General features: G+C 37.1%; 2 protein-coding genes across 2 annotated transcripts in view; one reads left to right on the top strand and one right to left on the bottom strand.

Annotated features, from left to right (window-relative positions):
• The first annotated feature begins 9,060 nt into the window (after window positions 1-9,060).
• Window positions 9,061-9,738, top strand: LOC131432406 (LYR motif-containing protein 4). Its single transcript, XM_058598648.1, has 3 exons — window positions 9,061-9,251; window positions 9,319-9,439; window positions 9,536-9,738. Exons 1-3 carry the CDS (start codon window positions 9,184-9,186, stop codon window positions 9,584-9,586), a joined length of 240 nt encoding a protein of 79 aa, XP_058454631.1. The 5' UTR covers window positions 9,061-9,183; the 3' UTR covers window positions 9,587-9,738.
• Window positions 9,721-23,526, bottom strand: part of LOC131432405 (D-2-hydroxyglutarate dehydrogenase, mitochondrial) — a 74,259-nt gene continuing 60,453 nt past the window's right edge. The window contains exons 3-5 of the mRNA XM_058598647.1: window positions 10,323-11,321; window positions 10,095-10,260; window positions 9,721-10,036 (exon numbers count right to left, since the gene is read on the bottom strand). Coding sequence (XP_058454630.1) covers window positions 9,783-10,036; window positions 10,095-10,260; window positions 10,323-11,321 — 1,419 coding nt within the window. The 3' untranslated portion in view covers window positions 9,721-9,782. The remainder of the gene's footprint in view (window positions 10,037-10,094; window positions 10,261-10,322; window positions 11,322-23,526) is intronic.

Below are 23,526 nucleotides of genomic sequence, written 5' to 3'. Positions count from 1 at the left end.
AATATCATTTTTAATGTTGTTTATGGCGTATTATATTAATTTGGATTTGAACTCTTAAAGATTGCGGCCCTCTGGTTTCGTAGCTCGCTCCTTCCCCTGGAGCTAAACTACACTTGATACATGACATGACTTGTTCGCAGATAAGAATCTTACTCTATCACTAATAGCTTCAAAGTGTTTTCACAATTTGACAAAACATGTATATACGTTACCAACGCATAACACTGCAAAATGTTAACAATGTGATTGAAGTAAATAAAAAGTACAGGTGTGTAATGTCAGAGACATAACTGGATGTCGTGAATATAAATAAAACTGACACTCTTACTTTATATTTTAGAATATAAATTAGTTGATCGATAGTGTGAATTGTGCAAGTTTTGCTCTTTTACACTACTAGAATTTGAAACGATACACCTAAGCTACAGTACAGATTAGTTACATTAAACATTCTGCACACCAATATTCTGTTGGAGTCTCCTGCTTCTTCTGCTTGCGGTAACAAGCTTTGTATTTCGCTTGGAGATTCCTCGATCGAACCATAATCAACACGATGACGACAGCCAAATTCGAAATGAATGGCTTCTGAGTCGGTGCTATGCATTTTATATAGCAAATCTGCAGAAAGTTTTCTACAAACTACAACTGGTTGAAAAATGGGCCGTATACAGTATAGTGAAGTAAAATTTCGCATAACTCTTTGGGTATAAAATTATGGTTCTAAATGGCACCTTAGAGAATTTTGATGTCGATTATTTAATTTCGGATTTCAATATTTTAGTAAAAGATACTATCAAAATGCTGTACGGGATTAATTGCTGGCATCCCAGAAGAGCCAAATTGTATAATTTTCTAAGATATTAAACACTGATTAGATATAAACGAATTTAGAATTGTGAAAATGGCAGAAAACTGATCAAATTATCCTAGATTTGCACTTTACTGATCATTTTAATTTTCGATTTTCAAAGAAGCAATCTTTATAGTTCTTCAGGTAACATTTAGAGCCATTAGAAGGGCTGATTTTGCAGAATGTTCCACATTGTTGCCCATTTGCCGTTGTATTTTGCTCCAATGCAAACGACCACCAACAGGATGATGTAATCGATCTTCTTCGAAGGGAAACTGGTTCTGCGACCTGACGACTGCTCCACCTGACGACTGCTCCACCTGACGACTGCTCCACCTGACGACCGAAGTCCAAATGAGTTCATGAACTGAGCGTTTGAGGTTTGGTACAACGCAAAAGGTCTGCTCTCATTATTGACGACTGCCCCACCTGACGACCGAAGTACAAATGAAAGCATTGACAAATGAGAGTTGCGACCTGAGCGTTTGAGGTTTTTAACCACGCAGAAGGTGCACTCTCTGACACCCCATAGTAAAGTAAGTCGTATTCACGACAAAAACCAACTTTTCCTCAGTTATCCATTTTACTTCTGTACTACTGACACATATTGAAATTTAGACAACTTATCATAATTGGCTGATCATATTTCTTCTGGTATGGGAAAAGAATTATGCTGTTGCGTTTAGTCTAACTTGAGACATTCACGATTAAGTTCTATCCATTCTCCCACAAGGCAAATATAGAAAAGGCGCCCCTTAGTGAAGTAAGACGCATCCCAAGTAACCATATGCCTTATATCACTGCACATTTACAACTCTATTTTTACATTGTTAATGTATAATTACACTAATCCTACATACATTAAAGCAATGTGCCAGTGGCGTACCGAGGAAATTTTGCGCCCGGGCAAAATAAGAGATTTGCCGCCCCCATCGTTGGTTTAGTGAGCAAAAAAACAAAACTGAATTCCATCTCCGGAAAAATGACGGGCGAGCATAAAAAAGATGTCCCCTTCAAACCCCCCTCCTCGATACGCCACTGCAATGTGCATTAAATTTGCATTCAAAATGTAACTGAACATTATTTTACTACAACCTTCCGTCGTGCTATATATCGACATTCATAGCTATATTTTGGAGCAACGAAACTTTAATAATAACTATAAGAGTCTAATAATTTCGGATTGAATTTTGGAACAAAACCTTAAAACTAAATTTCAGAACCTGTATTATGAACTTAATTTCAGGTTTAGAATTTTGTTTCGGAATTCTTGTTAACATTAAAACCCCCGAGAAAAAATTTTGGATTAAGGATTTCAACTTCAGAATTTTGGCGGAATCAGATTGGCGAACTGACGGAATCGAAATTTATCACGAAATAAATTATAAGAACACGCGGTACAGTTTTACACGTCCTTTATTCATTACGGTTTAGTTTCAAGTGACATTTCAAGAGGAAATAGATCAAGGGATAAACAACTAGTGAAATATAAGTAGTTCAAGATATGTAATTAAAGGTGCACACAAAACGGTGTTGTCTATATGTCCACACTCCTCCTCAACACAGAAGACTTACACGCTCGTTCAATGTTACTCTAAAGTGAGTACAATTTCACTCACTTTCGTTAAAAGTGGAACTACTCTATAGTGAGCAAAGCTTGTTTACTCACTTTTGAGTAAATATGGTATTTGTCAAATTCTGAGTAACATTTACTCAGTGCTACAAATGGTAAAATTAGCTCGAGTGAGTAAATATTACTCAATATCAAGCGAATTGAATAAGGGATTCGAATAAGGAATGCTTTGCTGACTTACTTCCAACGAATGAAGGAAGCCGTTACCTGTTCATCGCTCATTGGAAAGGATCCGTCTGCCTTCCTCCGTTCCACCTCCGACAGAGGGAAAAGTTCCGCCTTCCGACAAAGGGAAAAGTTCAGTGCACGTAAATTTTCACACAACGTTTTCAAAGCTCTGTGAGTAAAACTTGTTGTCAATTTAGAAACTGAGTCGAAGTTACTCATTCTTATAAATCAATATTACTCACTTTTTGACATTTGAACCAAATAAGCAAAAGTGAGTACAAATGACTCACTTGAGAGTAACATTGAATGAGCGTGTACTCCTTCAGCCCGATTAACTGTCGTAGTTGCTCAACTCTTATTCGTGCTACTGGTTTGGTGAGCAGATCAGCAGCCATGGACTCGGATGGACAATATACGAATTTAATTGCTTCATTTTTATACAACTGCTTGACAAACATGTATTTTGTATCGATGTGCTTTGTTCTGTTGCTGAATTTTTCAGATTGTAGCATTTTTAAGCAAGATTGATTATCTTCGTTGAGTTGCACTGTTCGAGTGTTCTCGCCGAGATCACTCAGAAGTCGTTGCAGCCATATTGCTTCCTGAGAAGCTTCCGATAGAGCGATGAATTCGGCCTCCGCAGTTGACAGTGAAACACTCGTCTGCTTGCGACATGCCCACGATATAGTACCACCACAGAATTTAAATACGTACCCGCTGTTAGATTTGCGGTCAGAGCGGCATTCGGCCCAATCCGCATCAGCGTACCCAACTAAGCCAGAACCATCACCACGACTGCTCAAACGAAGTTTTAAATTTATCGAACCTTTGAGATAACGAACAATTCTTCGCAGCTCATTCCAATCGCACTGTGTCGGACAAGAAAGTTTCCTACTCAAAATGGACACGGAAGCAGCTATATCAGGTCTACTGTTCACAGCAACGAACAATAGCTTTCCAATTAGCTTTTGGTACTCGGTGTTGTCAGGAAGAGGTTTTTCATCGGTATTTAACTTGTAGTATCCAACATCGATGGGGATAGCAGATGGCTTAGCTTCTTGTAAGCCGGCAGACTGTACTATATCCGCAATGTACTTCCGCTGCGAAATGTGATAATCACCATCAGCGTCACGTTCAACTTCAATCCCAACATAATTCCGAACTTCTCCTAGACTAATTACTTCGAAATTCCGTCCAAGCATCTGTCCAATCGATACAACTAGGCTTCCATCGTCACTGGCAATGATTAGATCATCTACATAAACCAGGATGTAACACCGCTTTCCTTTTACTTCTTTACTGTACAAACACGGATCGGCCTCGCTTCTTTTGAAATTATCGTTCTCTAATACCTGATGAAGCTTGTTGTTCCATGAACGAGCACTTTGTTTGAGTCCGTATAGGCTCCGCTTTAAACGACATACCTTGCTTTCAGCACCTTTCATGACGAACCCTGGAGGCTGGCGCATGAACAACTCCTCCTCAAGGTCACCGTTTAGGAATGCCGTTTTAATATCAAACTGCCTCACGACCATTCTCCGCTTAGCTGCGACAGACATCAAAACTCTAAAAGTAGTCTGACGGACGACAGGAGCAAACACCTCGTCATACTCGTTTCCGTATTGCTGATTGTAGCCTTGCGCTACAAGTCTCGCTTTAAACCGTTGTACAGTATCATCCGTGTTTCGCTTCAACTTAAAAATCCATTTACACCCAAGCACACGCTTCCCCGATGGGGGATTTACCAATTCCCAAGCATCGTTGCTATTGATCGATTCGAGTTCTTCAAGCATTGCCTTCCGCCATTTGTCGCTATCAGGACCAGCGAGAGCTTGCTTTACTGTCTTCGGCTCCTCCTGAATCTCAGCTTCCACTGCGCACACATATCGACTCGGAAGTTGTCCCTTTGTTGTCCTGATCGACCGTCGTAAAATGAATTCATCCGATGCAGGTTCTGCATCCTCCCAGACATCTTCGTCCTGGTCTGTAGAAGGAACGTCACACATCTTGAACGTTGGTTTATCATTTGATAATGAAATAACCACTTCACTGGCTGAGGGTTGGCCTACCGGATCCGGCACAGAACTATAGCAATCCAGGAATACCACATCGCGACTAATCGTTATTCTCCTAGTAACAACATCTATTAAACGGTAAGCCTTTGACACTTCACTGTAGCCCATAAATTTCAACTTTATTGCTTTATCATCAAGCTTGCCCCGCTTCTCGCCAGGTACGAAGCAATACGCATCAACGCCGAATGGATGAACATGACTTAGATTAGGCTTTACTCCATTCCAGCGTTCGTATGGTGTCACTGGAATCGCACGGGTAGGTAGACGGTTTTGAAGATAGTTCGCAGTTGCTATGGCTTCACCCCAAAATCGGTCATCTAGCCCCGCCTCGATCAACATACATCGAGCCATTTCTACTAAATACCGGTTTTTGCGTTCCGCCGTGCCATTTTGTTGAGGCGAATACGGTGCGGTGAACTGACCGACAATGCCATTTTCCTTCAAAAAACGTTTGAAATCTCTCCCAATGTACTCACCTCCATTATCCGAGCGTAGAATTTTGGGCTTCTTACCAAACTTGGTATTTACCATTGCAACGTACTCTCGCACTTTATCCAGCGTTTCCGATTTCTGCTTGATGATATAGACGACGGTATACTTGCTGTAGTCGTCTATTAGCGTTAGGAAGTAACGGCTGCCACTCAACGTTGCTGTTCTCATAGGACCACAAATATCCGTGTGGACAATATCCATTACGCCCAATGACCTGCTGCTAGACATTTTTGGGAATGGCATACGATGCATCTTTCCCCGAATACACACTTCACATTTTTCAGAACAGGTGCACTGTTTAAACGTTATGCCGGTTACTAAATCAGGCAGTTTTGCTACGGCATCACAGTCTCTGTGTCCCAATCTGCGGTGCCAAACATGAACGCACTCAGTGGGCGAAGCTACTAATGATGCACTTTCAACGTGAAGTTTCATAATAAACAAATTGTTTACGAGATCTGCCACAGCACCAACAATTCCATTTCGGCTGATTGAAGCACCTTTTTCATCGAAAGTTACCACGAACCCGTTATTCACTAACCGCTTCACCGATAGCAAATTTGATTTTATTTCTGGTACCAGCAACACGTTGTCCACTGTTATCAGACGACGTTTGCCCGCACTATCGACAGCGATCAATTTTCCAGATCCTCTTCCAGTGGATCGCACTTTCATCCCGTTGGCAACACAAACATTTTCTTTGACAGTATCGTCAAACGATTCAAAAAAATTACGATTATATGAAATATGACACGTTGCGCCTGAATCTAGAACCCAAACATCCGACATTCCCGAACCTTCGGTCGCAAACGCCCATTCGATCGATTCAACATCATTTTGAACTGCACTGTGAGCGCTATTATCAACTTTTTCTTCCCGTGTTACATACTTCTTGTTCTCTTTCCATTTCTTCCATTTTTCGCAATTCGCTTTCTTATGACCGGACTTTTTACAAAAATAACACTTGTCACCTTCTATTTTGGACAGAGCATGCAAAGCAGATTCACCATTTTTATCACTCTCCGCGCGATTAATTTTCTTCTGCCATTCGTCAATCAATTTGCCTTTCACAAGATCAAAAGTTAAATCGGCATCCGGCCTTGCTTCTAAGGCGGTCACCAGAGTTTCGTACTCTTCCGGAAGGCTACTGAACAAAATTGCTATAAGCCACTGGTGATCTAAAACTGCATTCGCCTGCAACCCATTCAATTTTTCCACTAAATCGGTCAGCGTCGCAATATGTGCTTCCATATCGCCATCATGTTCCAAACGAAGACGGCAGATTTTTCTCATCAGAGACACTTTCGTAGTAAGCGACTTTTTCACGTACACTTTTTCCAGATTTTTCCACGCTTCAGCGGCAGTTTCAGCTTTCCTAATGTGGATCAATTGGTTATCTTCTACCGCTAATCCAATCGTTGCCATAGCAAGCTGATTTTTCGTTTTCCATTGAGCGGTAACTGGTTCTGGCCTATCCTCACTGATAGCCTCCCAACAGCTTTCTTTAATCAACAGCAACTTCACTTTGAAGCTCCAATTGTCGTAGTTGGAAGCATTCAACTTGACGAACGACGCCAGCCTGTCACTCATTGCGAATCCGAAAAAAAAAATTCTTCTCACTTTACTACTCGCGACTCCGGCGTTCTGGGCCCATAACCTTTTGGCGGAATCAGATTGGCGAACTGACGGAATCGAAATTTATCACGAAATAAATTATAAGAACACGCGGTACAGTTTTACACGTCCTTTATTCATTACGGTTTAGTTTCAAGTGACATTTCAAGAGGAAATAGATCAAGGGATAAACAACTAGTGAAATATAAGTAGTTCAAGATATGTAATTAAAGGTGCACACAAAACGGTGTTGTCTATATGTCCACACAGAATTCTGAATCAAAATTCAGTATGAGAATTTTAGATGTGGATTTCAGAACTACTTAAATGTTAGATCTAAACTCCGAACCAGAATTTTGGAACTGACTTCTGAACCAGAGCTTAGTTCCTGAATTCAGTTTCATAATTTAATTCCTGAATTCAGTTTCAGAATTTTATTCCTAAATTTAGTTTCAGATTCATAACTTTCATGATGGAACTAAATTCGGAATATGGATTCTTGAGCTAGACTTTGTGAGTGAATTCAGTTCCTTTAGTCAGGAAATTAGACGTACTAAACATCAAATGTAATAATTTTTTGAAATATTGAATACTCAGACGATTCTGATAGGCAATTATGCATCTTTTCGTGTAATATTACAACCTTCAGAATGACACCAACACATTTGTGATATTACATCAAAATTGCTGCACTACCCAAGCAACCACAATTATTTAAAAAGTCCACTTTCTTGCTGCTTAAAAGTACACGCGGAACTTTTGAGAACTTGAAAGTACAGATCAAGTTCCGCGTGAACTTTCTAGCTGCTTAAGAAAACACGTGGCAATTTTTGACAGTTCGAAGTACAGAACAAGTTCCGCGTGAACTTTCTCGCTGCTTAAGAGTGCACGTGGTACTTTTAGCAACTTGAAAGTACAGAACAAGTTCCGCGTGAACTTTTTCGCTGCATAGAAGCTGAACAATGTATTCTAGAAGCAGCTTAGAAGTTCGTTCCGCTGCGTCGCGCGAACTTTCAAGTGTGGATAATTACTTAAAAAATGGGCTGCTTAGAATGCTATTGATTACCTTTGAGAGCTGCTTAAGCCAAATCAGTCCCTTTTAACCGAACTTTTGGTTAGTTGGGATTCACTGTGTATCTCACAACACTTTAAATCATGTATAATGAACGTCACATCACAGATACGTATTTCGAATACTACTTGTATTCTTCTTCGGTGTATCAGATTTTTGAAGTTAATGAATCTCAATGTGATTACAATCGATGTAAAAAAAAGGCGTACTGAACATCAAATGAAATAATGTTCTGTTTGCGAGAAATATTGCAAATAAATCATATGTTATTACATCGAAACAACGTATTGAGTGGATTACATCAGCTTGACTGAATACTTAGATGATTCTGTAATACTACAACCTTTAGAATGACACCAACATATTTGTGATATTACATCAAAATTGCTGCACTACTCACTACTGATGTGACTACGATATAACATCACATCAATCTTTGTGTCGTACTAAGGGTTGTAATATTACACGAAAAGATGCATAATTTCATATCAGAATCATATACAGTATTCAGTTGAGGTGATGTAATGTACTCAATACGTTGTTTCTATGTAATAACGTGTGATTTATTTGCAATATTTCTTTAAAATAGAAAATGTTTATGTTTAGTACGTCTAACTTTTTTCGACATCAATGGATAATCACATCGAGATTGTTACAATTCTTATTTTGTTATGTTGGATTGAACTAACAGCAAATTTAATCTGTCCAGATTCTGTAACGAATAAGCCTTACATTGGAAAAGACTCTTGAAACCGTGTTGATGTTGGATTATTTCATATCTCAATATAAAATTATTAAATTCCAATTATAACCGAGAACTCATACAAATGTTTCGTTATCGTCTTTAACTCAAGAAAACCTTTTTTGTTTAACTGATACCAGCAAAATGATACTGTTTAGTAACTGAATTGATTCAATAAAACAATTCACTTAACGAAATACAGTGTTATTGGTTTTTCATGCAACTAATCTATTCTTTTCCCCATTAAACAATCATTGGATTTGTTTTCTTAGTGTCGATTCGAAAACGATTCTTTTGAAACTGCCCTCTGGTGACAAGCTCCACAAACTGAGCAATCACCTTTGTCACACCGATTATTGCACGCCACTGAGCAGCAATGTCAAACATAACCATAAAATTATGCTGCATTGATGTTTGTTTTGGTTTCTTATTCAGATTTCCGATTTCCTTCCGGTCGTTTGTGGTTGATATTCGTAAATAATAACGAATTTTTGAAATTATTGTATTGTGTTTAGTCGCACAAAAACAGTTTTAGTGATGAAAGTTCTAGCTTTGTACAAGCAGATGCTACGCGAGGCACAGAAATTCAGCTCGTACAATTACCGGTATGTACCATCACGAATGATACCTAGTAGCGATTTGGTGTAAAAGTAACTATCCTTTTCCGTTTAGCTCATATGCGGTGCGCAGAATTCAGGATGCATTTCGAGAGAACAAAACACTAAAAGATTCGATGCAAATTCAAAGCGAGTTGGAATACGCTCAGCGAAATTTAGAAATAATCAAACGACAGGTATGTTTGGGTAGATGCAGATGATGCAATTTACCGTTTCCAATGGGATTTATTTTTTTCTTTCAATCATTTTATCTTTCTATATTTTTCACTCAGGTATTAGTAAGCCAGCTGTTCCAAGTCGATAAATTGATAATAGAGAAATAAATGTCAGGAATGCATAGGAAGTACATCTTTGAGGTGATATGATTAGTAGAAATGACAAGCCAAACTTTGAAGATTTTGAATAAGTGTAACATAAATTGTAAATAGATGTAGGGAACGCAGATTTCGAAAATAAAGTATGGCTAAAATGGAAAGCAATGCTAGTTATTTGTCTGTTTAACATATGTTCATAATAACATCATATCTGTAATACTTTATAGGGATTCAATATACCGTTTGGGTCCATCATCATTTTTATCTGTTTCATGAGAGTGATTGCCTCCGTAGATTTAGAATAATTTAAGTACTTCGGTTTGAGTAGACCAATTCCATGTTCAGCACTGACACTTCCTTTTAGCTTCCTAGTAAACTCGTAAACGAATGGATCAATAAGTAGTTGGATTTCACCAGTTAGCTCATCCCCAGCAATTGTAAGATGAATATTTGAATCACCTATGTTATGTTAATACTTCATAATCAATTTACGGGTTTTAACATTTAAATAACATACCGATATGTCCGAATCCGCAAACAATTTTTGTCAAATGGCCAACTCTACGTCTCATCACTGTTACGATGTCGTAAAACTCTTTCAATGGTAATGATAGATCGTATGTTAGGCAGAAGCGGTTACTGTAGACTGCTGCTGGTATCATTTCACGCAACTTCCATAAATGCTGGAAAATAGTTGAGTATATATTATAAATGACATTAATTTATAGGATAGATTATAAATTACATCAATTTTCGATGGTTCGCAGGCGTGGACACCATCAGAGACGATTCCCCTTTCGATCACATAATCCAGAAAGCTCTGCACTTTCTCGTCGTCGTGCTCTTTTTGAATACCTGTAGTTTCCAGCAGCATATAGAATGGAAAATCTTTTATGGGTGAAGCTGTTTTCAGATGATTCACTGTGACTTCTAACGACACACGATCGATCAGTTCACAGGAAGTTAAGATTTCGCCAAGACGTTTTTTACTTTCTAAGAAAGTTTGTAAAACCGCCTCGTAGCTCCTCAGTCCCAAGAACAATACATTTTGTGTTGTGGTCTCTGTTGGACAAGCGATTGCCACACGGGTGATCACACCCAGGGTTCCTTCGGAACCGATGAACATGTGCTTAAGATGATAACCTGTGTTGTCCTTCTGGAAATTTGACATTAAATCTATCGTTGTACCGTTAGCAAGAACCGCTTCCAAGCCCAGAACCGTCCCGTGAAGATTTCCGTAGCGCACCAACCGGATACCGCCTGCATTGGTCGCTAGATTACCACCAATCTGACAAGAACCTTTGGACCCGAGATCCAGTGGCATAATCATCCTCTTTGACAGCAATTTTTCCTCTAGTTTTTCCAACACACAGCCAGACTGGCAGACCAATATTCCGGAATACTCATCTATTACTTCTATTTTATTCATCAGCTCCATAGAAAGGATAATTTCATCGAAAACAGGGATGGAACCCCCGCAGACACCGGTGTTGCCACCGAAAATTGAAATTGCCAAACGACGATTGTTGCAATGGCGCAAAATATGTGAGACCTCTTTGGTGGTTCTAGGTTTTAGTACGACTGTTCCCAAACCCCGAACGTATCGGAAATAGTCGCGATTGTAACCGACCGTGTCCTGCGGATCTAGGAGTATTTGATTCTTATCTGGTAGAATACTTTTGAATAGCTGAATGTCACTGTCCATGGTTTTCGCAAACGGCTTACGAATTATCCCGTACCGGTCCTGCGATAACATGACACAAACAGACATAAGCCATGAGAACTTCCAATAAGCATATGATTGTTTAGCCTTAAGAATAGAGATTTGATTTTCAATTCCCTTTCGTAGGTGGAGAAAATAGAATTGTTTCCGGGTTTAGACTCAGAAAGTTCCAGAAGAAACAGCCAAGAGTATTCAAAATTGAACTCATTTCGGAAAAAGTTTTTAGATTGAAATTAATGGTCCTGTCCTGTACTGTATCTATTTCACCTCGGTTTTAACCATTAGGTCTTTCCCTGTTCCACCGGTTTTAACCATTAGGTCCACTCTTGTTCCACCGTCTGTTACTGAATTTCATCCAAATCCAAGTTTAGGTTCCGGAGTTACGGACGAGTCATCGCGCGAATGAAATTCGATATATTTTGTGAAAACGTTCATCAAATTGTACCGATTGACAGAGTTTAATTATTGTTGGATTCCCGGGGTACAATGTACAGAAACGGACAAACTGATTCGTTAGGAACGGGAAAACTAATTTGAGTAAACTTGAGCTTTTATTAGGGGTTCATTTTGATGAACTGCTGTCCAGTTCATCCATATGGTTTAGTAAATAGATTATAAGTAAAAGATGAACTCGTGTTTTTATGAAATTTGAAATTTACACATTTGAAAGGAGTTCCCGATGTTGCTGATCATGTTTGCCGAGATTCGTTTAGTAGATTTACTGATTTTTCGGCAAAGTGCATATTTTTTGCCGAGAATTGGTTAAATTTTGTGCTGCACTCATCGGTGATTAACAATTATCCCGCAAATCGGCCAGACATCTGTCATTAAGGTTCTAAATTTCAACTTGGCGCTATGCAGTTATTTTCTGATAAAATATTTCGGAGAAAATTTCCCATGGCCATTTGGAAAAAACGGAATTAGTCCAAAAAGAATACGTGATAGTTTACGTTCTATTCAGTAAGTATAAAAAACGACCAATTATTGTTGATTATTTATAGAAAATTGCTTCCAGATCCTGCTTTTGCTGTCGGGAAGTCATAATAGGATATGCACCCGAGTGCTCGGAAGTGTTCTTGGCAAACATTACAACAACTGAAATTCTCGGTATACTTCATTTGACAAGTGACTTGCATTTACCGAGTTTTTCGGTTTCGGAAAGAGATTGCCGCAATCATCGGTGCTCATGCATGCGAGTTATTGCAGAGATGTTAAGCAATTAATCAAAATAATATTTTAAATATAAAATGAACATTCCAGTTATCATATATTTATTGATTTCAACATTATGTTGGTACTTGCACTGATAGTAAAAACACAATGCATCAGATGAAGAAGATACTGTAAAGCATTTATACAGTAGAATGGATGCTTTTTCATGTTACTTCCAGTAAGAAACACAGAATTATTGCAAAAAATCAGATTCCGGCCACAACGAAAGTAATCACATTGTAATTACATTGAGTATTTAAGGAAACATATCATTCCAGAATCCAATCAATTTCATGCAGTAGATTTGCGTTACGAGGATCCTTATCCCGTGTGGGTTAGGGATTCTCTAGAGGATTTTTGTCACGAATAATCGCCAAACATTGAACAAATCTGTTTTTATTATTACGAAATATATCTCTTCAATCGGACTCAATTTTTAGTTGCTCCTGATTCCACATATAAGCACATGCATTTATTCAAATCGCTCATTTTTGCACTGAAGAAAAATGGCTACTTTGATGAATCACCGAATATCGGATGTCAAAAAACCGTTCGCCGAGACTTCGGTAATTTGATGTCATTAGTTTACTTATTTCGGTGAAACGCCCAATTGCTGGTAAACACGGCACTTTACTAAACCGAATATCAGTATAACATTCTGAATGACCGAAAAATCGGAAATAATAAACCAAGTACTTTGAATAAACCTATCTTTGTCGAAATTTTAGTAAAATATCGTTTCGCTGTTCGTTTTCGGCATCTTTTTTTGCCGATTTTTAAGCACAGACTAACAGACATGACACCATGAGTAAATTCTTCTAAAAATAAATTTTCGTGGGACACTAGCTCCACCTACATTGAACTGCGCGAACTGTGTTTTCGTACGGACTGTTTAAAAAGTTCATTATAAGGCCCGACGTAAAATGAACATGTAGCCATCCAGGCTATTGTTGATTGTGTTAGTTATTTTGATCCGAAAATATGCGACAGCAGGACAGAAGCAAGTAAACATCGTAACAAAACATGGGTTCGATTTTGTGTTGCATTGAAGAATGAGAAGTAGGTACAATTCTTTGTTTAGTTTTGACAATATTTATTAAATCTGTATCCTGCATAAAATCCGCATGGACTTATACAAATCAGTACACAGACACAGACAGCTGTATGAATGGCAACTCTGTTGGTAATTGAAAAAAAATAAACACAGTCTAGATGACAGATTGGATGTTTTTCATTGGGTAGCGTGGCGCCATCATGACATATGCGAGTACTGTCCCAACTGAAGGAATATTTAAATAACCGTTAAAATGATTGAAGAATCAAATTTGAGTTCCCTGTCTGTTAGTCTGTTTTTTAAGTGGGTACATAAGTAATGTAATGTATATTTTTTGTATGTTTATACGAGAATAAAATTGAATCTTGATCCTCATTTACAATTAAAAAAACTGCATTTTGTTTACTTTCAATTGATGAAGGCGAGTTATTTTGTTATTTTACGTACAATTTCTGAAGGCAAGTTATTTCAGTTATTTTAAATTCCATTCTTGAGTCCTTCTTGAGGTACCCTCAAAACATGGTTTACGAACGTTTCAGCAGCTTCTTCGGGAGTATTGAATCGCTCTCGAAGCAGTTTATTCTTCACGGAAGGAAAGAAATAGAAGTCGTTAGGTGCCAAGTCTGGACTATAAGGCGGGTGGCATCAATTCGACGTTTCGGGTGCTCAAATATTCGGTTGTTTGAGCCGCTGTGTGAGAGCTTGCATTACCGTAATGAAGAATGATTTTGCTATAAGTAAGTTATAGGCGTTACGAAGCGTTTCAAGCGTTACTTTTTTGTTAGTTCTAGGCGTTACGAAACGTTACTTGCGTTACTTTTTTGTAAGTTACAGGCGTTACAAGGCGTTACATGCGTTACTTTTTTGTAAGATATGGACGTTGCGAAGTATTTCAATTTGTAAGTTATAGTCATTACGAAGCGTTACTTGCGTTACTTTCTCGTGAGTAATAGGTGTTACGAAGCGTTACATGCGTTGTTCTTTCGTGAGTTATGTACTTTACTTTTTTGTGAGTTATGGTAGTTACGTAGCGTTACATGTATTATTTTTTGAGTTTTAGGTGTTACATGCGTTACATTTTGTGAACCATAGGCGTTACGAAGTGTCACATGTGTTACTTTTTTGCAAATTATAGGCGTTGTGAAGCGTTGCTTGTGTTACTTTTTTATGAATCATAGGCGTTACGAAGCGTTACATACGTAACTTTTTAGTAAGTTATAGGCGTTACGGAGTTACGAAGCAGTACGAAGTGTTAGTTTTGGGCGTCACGTTACGAAGCGTTACTTATGTCACTTTTTGAGTTCTACTACTACGTTACTTTTTAGTAAGTATCAGGTGTTACGAAGAGATACCTTTGTAAGTGACAGGCGTTACGAATCGTTACTTTTTGTAAGTTACAGGCGTTATGAAACATTACATGCGTTAGGTTTTTGTAGACGTTACTCTTTTGTGAATTACAGGCGTTGCGAAATGTTACACGCATTACGAAGTGTTACACGCGTTATTTTTTAGTTAGTTAGAGGTGTTACGAAGCGTTACATTCGTTACTTAAAATAAGTTTAAGGCGTTACAAAGCATTGCGTTACTCTGTTGTAAGTTATAGGCGTTACAAATCGTCACATGTGAAATTTTTTTTTGTAAATTTTAGGTGTTAGAAAACGTTACATTTTCAAAAGGTACAAGCGTTACGAGGCGTTACATCCGTTAATATTTTGTAAGTTTTTTGTGGTGGGATTTGTTATATGTGTTACTTTTCGTAAGTCATAGGTGTTAAAAAGCGCTACAAGAGTTTTAGCATCCCAATTTCGACATATTGAAGAGTCATTTATTTGCAAAATGTACTGGAAATGTCAAAATTATGAAAAGATTAGAAATGATTCTACAACGACATAGAAGGAATCATTCAGTAAATTGAAATGTTATTTCACATGATTCAACGGTTTCAATATTTTAAATGTTACCGACAGCCACGTACTCAGAGGGAGGACTGAGAGGCTCTAGCCCTCCTGAAATCAGAAACAGAAACGAAAAAAAGTTTAAGAAATATTATAGGGCTGATGATCCTGTATCCATCATAAGATAAAGGTTTTGAGAGTTACGTGATGCTCAAAACTCCACCACCGATAAAACACGCAGCGGCAGGTCTTACGAAACAGAACAGAGTCAAAACCACATAAAATGAAGGATAAAACTTGGGTAAAATAAATGACTGGTACTGGACGACCGGAAAGAGAAAGTGCCTGAGCATGCCGTAGTTTAGCAAGATTCTGCAGACGGAAACTCGATCAATCACAAAATTGAAACATTGAAATCGTTGCTATTTACATGTTTCTTCAAAATAGTTAAAGCAAGCATGGCGTAAAATCGAGGCCCGAAGGGCCGAGTGTCATATACTATTCGACTCAATTGATTTAGTACGCAATATGGCTGTGTGCGTTTTCTCGGAGATGGCTGAAACGATTTTTACATACCTAGATTCGAATGAAAGTTCTTAAGATGCCATACAAAATTCCTCAAATTCACATTCTTCTTATTTCCGGTTCCAAAATATCATTCTGTAATAATTAGTAAAAATAACACATGGATCAATAAGTCCCGAGACTAACAATGGAAACAACATTTTTTTCAAAATTTTTTTTTTTCATCAACATAATCACCTTTTAGGGTGATACAATGGTTCCAACGTTTTTCCAATTTTTCAATACCATGTTTATAAAAAAATTTATCTTTCGCTTCAAAATAAGCTTCAGTTTCAGCGATGACCTCCTCATTTGAGCCAAATCTTTTTCCCTGGAGCATTTTTTTAAGATCAGCAAAGAGCCAGTAGTCATTGGGGGCTAAATCTGGCGAGTATGGGGGGTGGGGAAGCAGATCAAAGCCCAATTCGTTCAATTTCGCCATTGTTTTCATCGACTTGTGGTAGGGTGACTCGTGTTGCTGTTTTTGTTCCATCGAAAGTAATCGCGGCACCCACTTGGAAAATACCTTTTTCATGCTCAATTTTTCATGAAGGATAGTAAATACACTTCCATATGATATCTGTGTCATCTCAGCAATCTCACGGGGCTTCACTTTACGATCTTTCATTATAATTTTTGTCTCTTCACTCACATTTTCCGGTGTAACGGCTTCCACAGGTCTACCCGAGCGTTCCGCGTCATTTGTGTCGGTACGACCACGTTTAAACTCGGCGAACCACCGACAAATCGTTGCTTTTGATGGACAAGTCCGGATAACATTTTTCAATCCATTGTTTCGCTTGCACGGTGTTTTTACCCATTAAAACACGAAACTCGGTTTTTTCCATTTTTAACAAACTACAAAACGACTTTACTCCAACCTCTATAACTCAGCTGTTTCTGGTCGGATCGACTTAAAATTTTGACCCGTTTCAAGCAAAGGTTAGTACTCTAGAACGACGTGGTTACTGGTTTACTACGAGCGCCATCTCTGCTTTAGTATCGGGACTTATTGATCCATGTGTTAACTTACTCACTTTCCTCTGAGATGGTCTGACCGATTTTCACAAACTTGTGCTGGAATGCCTTATAGTCCCATACAAAACTCCTGAATTTCGTTTGGATTCGACTTCCATTTCCGGAATTGATGGATAATGAGATTAAAATGGAAAATCTTTCGGTTTCATACAGAATTTTTGAATTTGTTGCGGATACTACCCTTGAACTTGATCATTGGTTACTTTCTGAAAAGAGTGGGGATGGAAACAATCAATGATCAAGTTCAAATTTATTGTTGCTGATAGTTTTGGTTCCGAGAATGTTATCTAATATGCTACGGAAGCGTTGCGTCACGCTTTGCTGAGCTAGCCGAAACAAACTGAATGAATTTGTATTGAAATCCAGCCCAAATTTGTGTTAGAAATTATCATATAGAAAATATATGTATTATTCAGACTTCTTGAATGACAAGAGAAAGGCACACCACTAGGTGGATTGAGATGAGGTTTCTTCTTATAAAAATAAAAAAAAAACAGGAATAGCAGTCGCTCAAACTTTGGAAAATTATTCCGAGGCCCGGAGGGCCTAGTGTCATATACCAATCGGTTCAGCTCGACGATCTGATGTCTGTGTATGCAAAATTAGGAGGCGTGTTTCACAGAGATGGCTAAACCGATTTTAATCAAATGATAGGTCTTCTTGGAAGTATTTACGCTATTTTTTTTTGTGTTTAGATTACTTCTCTAGTTTTATTTGTCAAAATTTGCAGTTTCTTGACAGTATCTGTCACAATTCACATCAATTTTTTCCAATTTTAGGTACCTTATCGTAATACCAATCAAACGAGCCATAGATTGTGATATTCCGTCAACTATCCACGGAGATGTCGGTATTTTTGTGTTGTCGATTTTTTCGCCATATCTCGGTTAATTTTTCATTAGGGAGTATAAACAAGTGACAGTTTCTCTTTTATCACTCTCTCTTTGGATGATTGTGATGTGATTAAAAAATTTTATATTTTCCTTCGATTTCACTACTCTGAAAGTCGAAAGTTTCGGGTATCATTTTATGCAAAGTGTTGAGTGATAAACGTGGAAACCGCTTGGTAATTAATAGAAGAGAAAGTAAACAAAGAGAAACTGTCACTTGCTTATACGTCCTAATGAAAAATCAACCGAGATATCCCAATAGTAGGGATTTTGGACGAAGCACGATGAAAAGACGTTTGGAATAGGGTACAGTGTTATAATATGTCTCCTTAAGAAAACATTGAAATGTTTCTAAATGTACTGATATATTTTCTTCGAGAATGTATGTATTTCTTTGTAATACGTCTGAGGAACATAATTTTCAATGGTTTTAGTAGAAGTGATGAGAATTGATTGATACAAACAAATTTTACAAAATGACCACATTCTCAGTTTTTTCGCTTGTCGTTGGCATAATGCCCCAGCAACCGTTTGATATGCCTTACAACAAATCAGTGGTATACCCCACAACAATGATGCAATATGCTTCTTGAAATGTCGGTATAGAAGAAAAACAGATAAAGAAGATATTCTTTGCATCAGAAATCCATTGCATAATCAATTAATTACAATAGAAAACCAACATTTTTTATCCTTCCAACGCTGCTTTTTGTTTTAATAACCGTTATAAAGAAATGACTTTGTTTCTCTAGATTTTTTATACTGTAAATACCGACACAAGCACTGCTAAAAGTTAATTACTCAGTAGCAACCGATCATTAGACGTTTTACACGGTTAAATACTTGTTTAGTCGATGCAAAACCTTACATCGAAAAGCTCACAGTGATATTTTCAGTTTTTTTTTCATATTTTCCTGCAAACGACAACCGCCAAACTTGCATAGAAAAAAGATCTTAGGAAAAGATATTGTTAGTGATAAAACTTATGTAGAAATGTCTAGAAGAAAGGGGGGCGTTTTGGCAGGAAGGAACGCTTTATAACACTTTCCTAAAAAATTAGACACAATTTCCAATACAATCGTCTCTAAAAGAAAGATTAAATATAGTACTCTTCAGTATAATTTTTAGCATGGGTTCTTTTTGGTAACAAAACTGTTCGACTGTGACGCGTTAAACTTTTTATTGGAAATTCTTCATTATCTTTGAATTCAAAGTGATAACGCATACATTTTTATAACTAAATCGATTGTAACTGTCTTTAACAAGAACCACTGAAAAAACAAAATTTTCGTATCACTCGAATATATATTTAAAAAATGTAGATGTTTTGAAACTGTCCTGATTATTTTTATTAATATTTTGTCCTACTTATATTAATAAAGCAACCGATAGCGAGTCTCTCTAGTCACAATTTTTGAGAGACAATTTGGATTGATAAAAAAGAGGTATCATCTCACTGCTAGGCGACTTAAGCACGCTTTATAATTGCAGCCAAATGTACTAGAAGCTCATGCACGGTTGGCGACTGTGCAAACCATCCACAAAATGAATTCTAGTTTGTTAAAAAAAAACTGTTGATAAGTATTTTCGATTTGACTGTTAACATTGACAAACCTATAACTCAGGACTTTATTTGCAGAGAACAGTCATCGTTTCGAAGCTATAAAAAGCTTCATTAAAAGAAGATGAACCTCTGACAATTTGTGATTTTTTCTGTAAATTATTCACTTAACACAACAATACATCATTTTGAAGTTTAGTATAAGAAAGACAATAAATTTGCAAATGCTAGCTTTATTATCATATCTGAAGCAATACAATTGCAGTTCAGTTGTTCATCTAAAAATGATAGATTCTTTGAAACAATTGACAAACTTTTCTAAAATTTATTTTATGTTTGATGGAGCAGCAGCACAATAAAATAATAAAAACAAATTGCAAGCCTGTGTAGATTCCAGTCAAAGGTTCCTGTGATGCTGTTGGTGGCACTTTAAAACGAATGGCAAAAAGAGTCAGTCTTGCTTGCGACTGTGGAAATACCATAACAACCCCCATTACAAACTTATTTATTTTCAAATACCTTTTTTTCCTTAAAAGTGCCTAATTATTGACTGTAGATAGGGAACATAATCATAATAAATTTTCATTCAAATCAAAATAGGGGTTTTGCAAATCGACTTTAAATGTTCAAAATCAATTTTTTCAGTGTAGGAGTCGATTGGGATTTTTTTCAATAATTTCATTCAAAAACTTGATTAATTTTGTAGAAACCACTCATAAAACACTTTTATGTAGGATTTGTTATTTTTCAACTACACCCTCATTGAACATAACTCAAAATTAATTGGCATACCACTCAAATTCGTAAAAAGTGCACGTACTCTAAACTTGAGTTACCACCTATCTACTAATTTTTGATTTAAGGGCGAAGCTGTCAAAATTTGAGTATTTTTTACTTAAAATAAAAAAAAATTCAGGATTTGAGTTCCTTGAGTTTTGAATTAAGAAATTTTTTTTCGTTTGTAACCATCGGTTACAATTGGTTTATTTTGGGCTTTGCCACAAAACGTTATCAACGATATTAGCTCAGATCCTTTCCCCCCTCTTTTACAATCCCTGACTCCGATTATGGTCATTACGTCTATCAGAGTGAGTGATAGCCTTCCAAGTCCATGATCCGCTCTGAGACGGATGGGTCACTCAAGATTAAGGGCATTGTCCATGTACTTGCTAGGTGTCACGCTGCTACGGTGTGAACATGTCGCGCAACCATCCATAGCTGTTGCAGCTAGGGGAAGGGCTACCAAACTTGATTAGTCAAACGTCAATTGGGTTGGTATCGATGAAGCTTCTGGGTTTTGTCGGTGTCAACCTTGATAAACTTTGCTTGAGCTCCGACTACTGAAGAAATCAGTAGTGCGCGCCGTTATCTCTATTTTTTGGAAAGTTGGTTAAATTAGAAATAAAAATGTTCTTTTTTGTAGATGCCGGATTTGAAGAAAATTGTGGAAATAGAAAACGGTTAAAATTGTGTAACAGTAAAACGGTGTTAGTACGGTTAGTTTGACGAGTTAGTTAAAAATGTTAATGTCAGAATATTAAAATAACGTTTATTTATAACAGTGTGATTATCGAAAGTACACCACGACAGGAAAACACATTAGAATTAAAAGCAATTGTTAAAAAAATGTAAAATTATTATATATAATGAATCAAATGTTGGGTTAGGGTAGAGAGCGAAAAAACACGTGGCATGAATGCTAATATCTACTGGGCTGGTCCCCAGTGGACCTTTTTGTTTCGGGCTTCAGACTTCGTCTGAAGCATTATTCCACAGATCGAAGGGAATTGTTCCGACAGTATCGAGTAGCCACAGCCAGACACCAGTGTGACTACGCCAACGTATTATCGTTCGGCTCGGCTGCAGCAGATGGGAATTCATTATACGAAGCCGACAGTTCCGTCCGCCATTTTGAGGCACTTTAACCACCCTAGCAACCGAAATAGTTGCGGAGCATTTTCGCCATCCCGTATTCAACAGCGATCGATCGGAGAGCAGTCCCAGAAAGGAGCTTGATACGAGCCCGTACAGAACGTATTGCTCAGGAGTATCCGGATACAGAAACCCCAACTAAAAGCGCAAGTAATAGAAATAAGGTATGGTGACGTCACTTTACATAAGTTTTTTTTTTTTTTTTAAATAACTATTTATTGGAATATGAGTTAAAATTAAATTATTAAGATTTAAATTGGGTGTTCAGCCACAAGTGGTGACTTTTCAGCCCTGTTATATATATATATATATATATATATATATATATATATATATATATATATATATATATATATATATATATATATATATATATATATATATATATATATATATATGATTTGGTTATTACCATGAAGACATCATTTGCTTCCGCAATTCTGAGATTTTTGTGTAGGGAAAATTCTAAACCTACTTGTATTGTGTAATGGGGAAAAGGAACTTATATACTAACTTACTAATACAGAGAGCGAATCGATTCAATTGAAGATTGCATCGATTTTTGTCGGAATTTGCTTATAATATTATGTGACATTACATCTAATGGTTCTACACTTGTGAGTCTGTGTAACACATTTGTATTAAACCAGGGAGGACGCTTCAGAATCATTTTCAGAATTTTATTCTAAATCCTTTGAAGCGTTTTCTTCCTGGTGGAACAACAGCTTGACCAAATTGGTACCGCATAAAGCATGGCTGGTCTGAAAATTTGTTTATAAATTAACAATTTGTTTTTTAGACAGAGCTTAGAATTTCTGTTTATAAGAGGATATAAACATTTAATATATTTATTACACTTTGCCTGGATTCCTTCAATGTGATCCTTGAAAGTGAGTTTTTTGTCATACGTTAAACCTAAGTATTTAGCTTGATCAGACCATGTCAATTCCAAGCCATTCAATTTGAGAATGTGATTATTGTTTGGTTTAAGAAAAGAAGCTCTTGGCTTATGGGGAAAGATAATTAATTGCGTTTTTGCTGCATTTGGTTTAATTTTCCATTTTGACAGATAACCACTGAAAATATTTAAACTTCTTTGTAGGCGACTGCAGATCACTCTTAGATTTCTACCTGTGGCTAACAGACTTGTGTCGTCACAGAATAGCGATTTCTGACAACCAACGGGTAGATTTGGAAGATCAGAAGTGAAAATATTATACAAGATTGGAGCTACACTCGAACCCTGCGGAACACCGGCTCGTACGGGTAGCAATTCAGATTTACAATTCTGATAGCTAACCTGAAGAGTACGATCAGTTAAATAATTTTGAATCATTTTGATCAAATAAATAGGAAACTGGAAATCAGACATTTTTGCTATTAAACCTTTGTGCCAAACACTGTCGAATGCTTTTTCTATGTCTAGAAGAGCAACTCCAGTGGATAACCCAGAAGATTTATTTGATTTTATCATGTTCGTTACTCTGACAAGTTGATGAGTAGTTGAATGTTCATGACGAAATCCAAACTGCTCTGGTAAAAAAATTGAATTCTCATTTATATGAGTCATCATTCTCAACAAGATATTTTTTTCAAAAAGTTTACTGATAGAAGAAAGTAAGCTAATTGGGCGATAACTTGATGTTTCTGCTGGGTTTTTATCAGGTTTTAGGATAGGAATTACTTTAGCGTTTTTCCATCTTTTTGGGAAGTAAGCTAATGAAAAACACTTGTTGAAAATTTTAACCAGGAGTCTCAAGGCAACATCGGGAAGATTTTTAATAAGAATATTAAAAATTCCATCATTACCAGGAGCCTTCATGTTTTTGAGTTTCCTAATAATTGATTTAATTTCGTCAAAATTCGTCTCAATAATGTCATCTTGTGATAACACTTACGTTGAAATATGATCATATTTCAGTGAGACTTCATTTTCAATAGGACTCGCAACTTTCAAATTAAAATTTTGGACACTCTCGAACTACTGAGCAAGTTTTTGAGCTTTTTCGCCATTTGTAAGAAGTATTTGATTTCCTTCCTTGAGAGCAGGAATTGGTTTCTGAGGTTTCTTAAGAACCTT

The sequence above is a fragment of the Malaya genurostris genome, chromosome 2 (assembly GCF_030247185.1).
Source record: "Malaya genurostris strain Urasoe2022 chromosome 2, Malgen_1.1, whole genome shotgun sequence".
Lineage (NCBI taxonomy): Eukaryota > Metazoa > Arthropoda > Insecta > Diptera > Culicidae > Malaya > Malaya genurostris.
Note: the sequence above shows the minus strand (reverse complement) of the source record. Positions and strands in the feature narration are given on the sequence as shown.

Excerpts from the sequence above, each read along its gene's own strand:
- LOC131432406 (XM_058598648.1), top strand. The coding sequence starts at position 9,184 with ATGAAAGTTCTAGCTTTGTACAAGCAGATGCTACGCGAGGCACAGAAA. Across the intron at positions 9,252-9,318 it reads TTCAGCTCGTACAATTACCG|CTCATATGCGGTGCGCAGAA; the intron begins GTATGTACCATC and ends TTTTCCGTTTAG. Across the intron at positions 9,440-9,535 it reads TAGAAATAATCAAACGACAG|GTATTAGTAAGCCAGCTGTT; the intron begins GTATGTTTGGGT and ends TTTTTCACTCAG.